Below are 6,611 nucleotides of genomic sequence, written 5' to 3'. Positions count from 1 at the left end.
TTTGTGTTATATTGTTTATTGCCGGCACATTAAAGTTTTATATTATGACTAAATGATATATTTATACTGTGATTTTTTTTTAAATTTCTATTTCTAACGACTAACTCTTAGACTCATAGCCCTTTTTCTTTCAATTTTTTACAATCTAGAAATTACAAACATACGAAAAATGCCACTGCATTGCTTGAAGGACGTAATGCAATTTTTTTTGCATGACAATTCCGAGATCAGAGATCTTGTACCAGAATACGTAAAATTTATTTGCGTTCTTTTAACGATTCCTACATCAACTTGTTCGAATAAAAGATCATTTTCTTATTTAAGACATTTAAAAAGTACATTTATTGAGAAATGGTCGATAAGTTAAATATGGAGGAGCTCATAATAATTTGATTTAAAAAAATAAAATTAGAGCGGCTACTTTTGCCATGTAGAAAAGATATGTATGAGGACATATATGTATTTATCCCCGCACCCTCCTCTTCTCTCTCTCTCAATCTATCCTCGGGAACTCCATACACTGAAAAATTTTACTTCGCCGCCCTTAGTGTTAATGCATTTCTTGAATAAAAAAGTAAATGAAAGTGTATGTTAAAAGTATATATTGATCATATTTGCAGCAAATTTCGAGTATCACTGTTTAGATTCACAGGGTAGATAGGACAAATAGATTTTTAGATACCTCCCATTTTTAGATTCTAATGGAATTCTTATTTATTTTATGTTGCATTTTGAAATTTTAACTCAAATGTTGCCTGCTATATATTTATAACTCACTTGAAAAAATAGATAATAGTACTCAGATCGTGCTGTTAATTCGAACTTTCGTAAACTAGTAAAGTGACGTACCTTCCCAACTCACTACAGTTTTCGTCAGGATGAGAGCTGCGTTCCTGTAATAGTCTCTCAAGATTTCGCTCCAAAAGTACCCTATCGAGACCACTGGGTCTGGAACCGCTGGAAGGAAGTCCTTCCGCGCCAAACTCGGGGCTCAGAGCATTCTGGGTACTCTGGGTAGGCGTTGTTGCCAAGGAAGCGGAAATTTGTTGATGTCTTCTGGTCATTCGAGGCGAGTTCCTAGGAGATCCGAGGGTATGCCTAGAACCTGGAGGAAGCGGAGGTGGAGGCGGTGGAGGTGGACTCGACGAACCCTCGCTCGTGGCCATCGTCTGCCTCCTACCACTCCTAAAAAATAAAAAAATATTAGATTTTATCATATAATTTGTTAAAAAAGAGAATATACATAAAAGTCATGACATTTGATATAATTAAAAATATAATTTTGACTGCTATGTCATAAAAAAAATATCTAATTATAATAACCTATTTCTTGATATTCTATCTTTTTCACATTTTAATTAATTAAAACACGCTATGTATCAAAGATAAAAATGATTAAAATTTTTATTTCGTCAAACAATTATATTACAGAGTGTGTGACTAATTACTTCTAGTTTTGAATTTAAATTATACATTTACACCATGCTAAAAATTTTCGACAATTAGATGCATAATGAAATTTAAATGCGACATTCAGCCCTCCTTGTGCGCGCCTCCGAAACGAGGTCGTTATGTATATAAGCCGAATTTAAATTCAACCACGAAAGGCACCGCTCTATAGGTGTCGCATTAACATGTCTTCAAGCATATGATCCAAGTAGCTGATTTCGTTAGCGATAATATATACTAACCTGAATATCGTTTTTAAAACATGTATATCGCTCAAATCATAAGCCGAATAAAAAACCTAAATAATTTCCTATCATTTGTATAATAAAATTAAAATATTTAAACGCAAACTAAAGATGACTAAATAAACGATTCGACAATTATTTCTTATTTATCACGGTTTCAGTCCTGACCCGGACAAGACGTAAGACCAGACTACTTAACTAATGTCGACAAACTTTAATTTCAAAGTTTCAACGATTCTCCCATTTCCGACCAGTCGTTTTCAAAGCGAAACAAGTTATATGGTGAAACCGCTGGCTACATTAGTATAATTTATTGCCGCCGTAATAATTTCTCGGCGTGCAACTCCGTTACTTGCGAACTCGGGAGCGGCGTACACAGCTCGTAGGCTCATGCGTAATCGCGGGACTTTACCGGCGGCTATAATTTTTGCGGATCCGTGCGCGAACCCCCGCAGTCGGTGGCAGGACAATGAAAGCAACCCCCGTGACCCTCGCCTCGAGGCGAGGAGGTATGCAAGAGACCGCGCGGAGCATGGAGTATGTACCTGAGGAAGGACAACGGGGGCGGGGGCGGCCCGGCGGAGGAGTCACTCGGTGTCGTCGGCGGTTCCCCCTTGCTGCACGCTATGCTGCAGTAAATGGCACCACGTCGCGGCAAGAACGGCCGGCCCAGAAGAGAAGTGCGGCAAGTAGCGCAGCAGAAGCAAGCCTCGGTCGCGTGCCAGTGCTGACCTTCGTGTGACATTTGGCCCTGGTCGACGCCGATCGGCTCGCCGCAGCTGTCACAGTACTCAGCGAAGGAAGCGTCGAAGCACCTGAGACAGTACGGCCGGCCCTCCCGCATCACATACCGCTGGCCGCCGAGCTGTGAACAGAAGAAGATGCACTCTGCGTGAATTTACGTCTGCGAAGGTGGAATCAGACCAAGGAAAAATGAACGTGAATGAATAAATCTGTTTCAATGAACAGATGGACAATGCGCTGCAGTACTAACAATCCTGAATTTACATCGAATATATTGTATCACTTTTGATACATTAACTTTAGGACGCTATGAATGTTGAGTGATACAATATTATACTATCAATGTATAAATTTTACGCACAAGGAAATAACTGGCCACTGTTTTAATATAACACAAAATTTTTATTAATACTTCACTTTTAGGTCGGTATGCATATAGCGAGTTTTTATTTGTTAATCACAGAGCAGTATTAGCATCTTAAGATATTACTTAAGATGCTAATACTGCCCTGTGATTGGCTTATGATATCTTAAGACTACTTACATCTAAAAACTACTTAAGACAGTCTTAAATCTAAGAAATGAACACATCACAGTTTCAATGATAAAATATTTACACTAAATACCATGTAACAGCGAATGTCTTAATAGCACAGAAAATCTTTTCCATACACGTTCGACGCTTTGTGAGTAGCGTGAGTGAGTGATAGAACCGTAACCCAGTAGGCCCTTGAATTTCATGTTTAAAAATGAAGTGGGGATAACCCCATTTTATTACATTTAGAGCTCCGAACTGCGAGCTATTACATATGTATAATATTCCTGTGTATAATCAAAACCTTTCTAATACAAATAACCTAATTATAACTTGAAAGGAAAGAAAGAATAAGCACACTTAAATTCAATCCTGAAATGATATGAAGAATGTTTCCTCACTTAAATTAAATACATAATAACACAAAACTCTGTGTAAAAATCGAAATTACTTATTGCTCTCTCTGTTATAACATTGACTATCTGCAGAAGATGAAAACCAATACGTATAATAGGCGAAATTTCTAAAAACTTGTCTCCGTTTATCTTACCTTTTAGCATGATAAAGTGGACCTTTTGATGATCTGAATGCATAATTTATTGAGCATTAAGTTATGCACTGAAAGCATAACTTAATCCTCAATGAATTATGTATCTCAATAAACTCGTTCACTTGTACGTAAAATATACATATCGATAATATTTTAGAGTTAAAAAAAATGTTTGCCACGTTCGATCGTAAACATTCGTTTATAAAATCCGTTCGTCTTTGCTTTTCTGAAGTTATCTTGAGAAACGGTGAATCGCTCATTTAGGACGAACGGAAGTCATATACAGAAGATGAGATTTAAAAAAATGAAAGATTAATACCCGTTTCTACTAATGTAGATTAACTTTAATCTCGGTCCAGTTTAGCCTTCATCTTTTTCTAATTCTTAGAACTAGAGACAAAAAGGTAAAGAGTAGGTTGAACTGAAATTAAAGTTAATTTACATTGATGAAACAGGTACATTCTAGTGACACATGCGATTAGAGCACAAAGAATGAAACACATTAATTTTTTTTATAAATAAACATGTCGTTTATGTACAGTCTGACCAAAAATATTATGTACTTTATTAACCATTATTTAACGTTTTAATTAAAAAGTAATTGATTCATGGCTGTGAATTATTCTTTATTTTAAGAACTATTTGAGCTTATGTACAATGTCGATAATTAACAGGGAACAGAATACAGGTAAGGCCTAGTTCCACGACACACGATTAACTCTTAACCGAGGTTCAACTTATTCATTGTCTCTTTCTAATTCTAAAATTGGAAAGAGATGAGAAACAAATTGAACCTCAGTTAAGAGTTAACCATAAGTTGTGTGGAACTGGGTCTAAAAGAATTTCAGATTAATGAAAAACATATAGATGATTAATATATCTGGTCAAGGCTGTATATCATTTTATTTCTTAGATATTGAAAAAGATTTGAGTTTAAATTCGTAAAACGTCAATTTTAAAAGTAAAAGAAGCTCGGATTGTAAGAAAAGGATATCATGCAATACATCACATTGGAAAACGGTAGCGCATTCCTCAACCACAGGAGAACAAAGTTGTCTTATCTCAACGCGGAGAAATAAGCATAGCTTCAGTGATAATAGCTAGTGACCGGTTATTCACTGGAGCATGTACTCTACATATACGGCGGCGATCTGATAAAGCGTTAGCTTCTTAGAGTTCTCGCTTCTCGCATACGTTCGCGATATAGATACCACGTTATCCCGCACTCTCAACCGGAGAGAATAACTCTTATATCATCACTTAGTAAATTGCGTCGAGTAAATTTAAATAAGAATCTCCTCCGCCCTTTCTTACTTAGAATTTTTCCCAGGTCTTCTCCGCGCGTGATAAATGTATTCACAACTTCACACCCGAAGCCAAAGACAACCAGTGCGGATAAGGCGGAAAGCAAGTGCTGCTTCTGTGCCTTTCGACGCTATCTAAGTCGGAAGACGTATCTGGGGATAGAGTCAGCTGGCGGGATTATGAATTGCTTACGCAGCTGTAAATTCGATAGCGACGTAATCATTAACTTGGCAGCGCGCGTTTCCGATGTACGATCTCGCAAGTACCGTTAGGTCGAAACGATTCGCCGCAGCACAGAGAATCGTCTTATGAAAAAATCTGGTATTCTACATTTATATGTTTATAAACTCGATTCCATCATGCAGCACCTAGTCTCCGTACGGGGAGAGTAGTTACGCGCGCCGTTATGTTGCTTGTCCCGCATTCATAACTAAGACATGTGGAATATCTTCATTAGTTGCTCGCACGCGTTTGAAACAAATAAATATATAAATATATATTTATCTATCTGGTAATCAAAGACATTTTATCGTTTTTCGAGGCAAAGTTTAATATGTATATGTGAAAGACCCGAGGCACAAAATTCTTGTTTTAAGTTTAATTATAGAATGTGTGTGTGTGTGCTATCGCTATCAAATGATACAGTATTGCTATTTATATGTAAATTTTACGTACAAGGAAATAGGCTACTCTCAATTAATTAACGTAACACAACTTTTTCATACATTTTTAATGAAAAAATATTTATAATCTGAACTTTTATAAATACAAATAATCTAGTTATTAACTTAAAACGAAAGAAATAATAAACGCACTATCAAGTCCAATCTTGAAATGATGTCGGAATGTAGTCCAATATACGGAATGTAGTCTTAAATAAAATATATAATGACACAAAACAAAATAATAACATAGAACTGCTTGAAAATCATTTGTCATGATCTCCGTTATAAATACTGGCCATCAGGAGATCTCAATTGATATGTAACATACAGAATTTTTAAAAGCTTATCTCCGCTTGTCTTAGCTTTTAACATGGCAGATGGAACCTCGGAATAACCACTGAAGGCATAGCTTAGCGCTCAATGACCTCGCTCACTTGTACATAAAATTTATCGATAGCATTCCTTTATTTTTAAATATCCCTGAATATAACCAGAGTATGGGTCAAAACGTTGTTTGATTATATATAATCATACTTTTCATATTTCTATGTGTGATATTATATTATATTCGCAAAAACACAACTGCGTATGGCTCTAATTGTCTATTTTTATTTCTTATTTGTATATAGTTTTATTATTAATTTCTTCTTTTTCAAGAAAAACATTTTTCTCCTGTTTTAAATTCCAACGTGAAGGAAACCCAACGTGATCGCGAAATAAGAATAGTCATCATTATTGATATATGAACGGTTCTCTGGAAGAACGTTCCATCAACATTTTTTAAATTTTACAAGAAATTAAAAAATGTACAACGCGCTTTTCCATTATACCTCAACTTTTCTCATAAAAATGATGATTGCAATACTTGCAATGTTTTTTTATGCAAAATAAATCTTTAATTCATATTTATTCTGCATTCTTACCTGCCGGTCGCACTCGAGGCAAGCAAAGTGGCGCATATGCCACGCTCTACCCTCGGCTTCGGTGCACTCATCAGCGAGGATGATCTCGTCGCAAGCGCAGCAGCGGGGTTTGAGAGTCTCGGCGTGGTGACGGCCGCAGTAGAGCCTGCCGTCCCGCCAGAAGTAGATTAGATCCACTAGCAGCTGACGACAGAC

At 36.4% G+C, this 6,611-nt stretch overlaps 1 protein-coding gene across 1 annotated transcript in view; it reads right to left on the bottom strand.

The window, feature by feature from the left end:
- LOC108762219 (protein prickle) overlaps positions 1–6,611 on the bottom strand; it is a 19,943-nt gene that overhangs the window by 3,227 nt on the left and 10,105 nt on the right. The window contains exons 4-6 of the mRNA XM_018509123.1: positions 6,417–6,608; positions 2,240–2,559; positions 850–1,185 (exon numbers count right to left, since the gene is read on the bottom strand). Coding sequence (XP_018364625.1) covers positions 850–1,185; positions 2,240–2,559; positions 6,417–6,608 — 848 coding nt within the window. The remainder of the gene's footprint in view (positions 1–849; positions 1,186–2,239; positions 2,560–6,416; positions 6,609–6,611) is intronic.

This window comes from Trachymyrmex cornetzi, unplaced genomic scaffold (assembly GCF_001594075.2).
Source record: "Trachymyrmex cornetzi isolate Tcor2-1 unplaced genomic scaffold, Tcor1.1 scaffold282, whole genome shotgun sequence".
Taxonomy (NCBI): Eukaryota; Metazoa; Arthropoda; class Insecta; order Hymenoptera; family Formicidae; genus Trachymyrmex; species Trachymyrmex cornetzi.
Note: the sequence above shows the minus strand (reverse complement) of the source record. Positions and strands in the feature narration are given on the sequence as shown.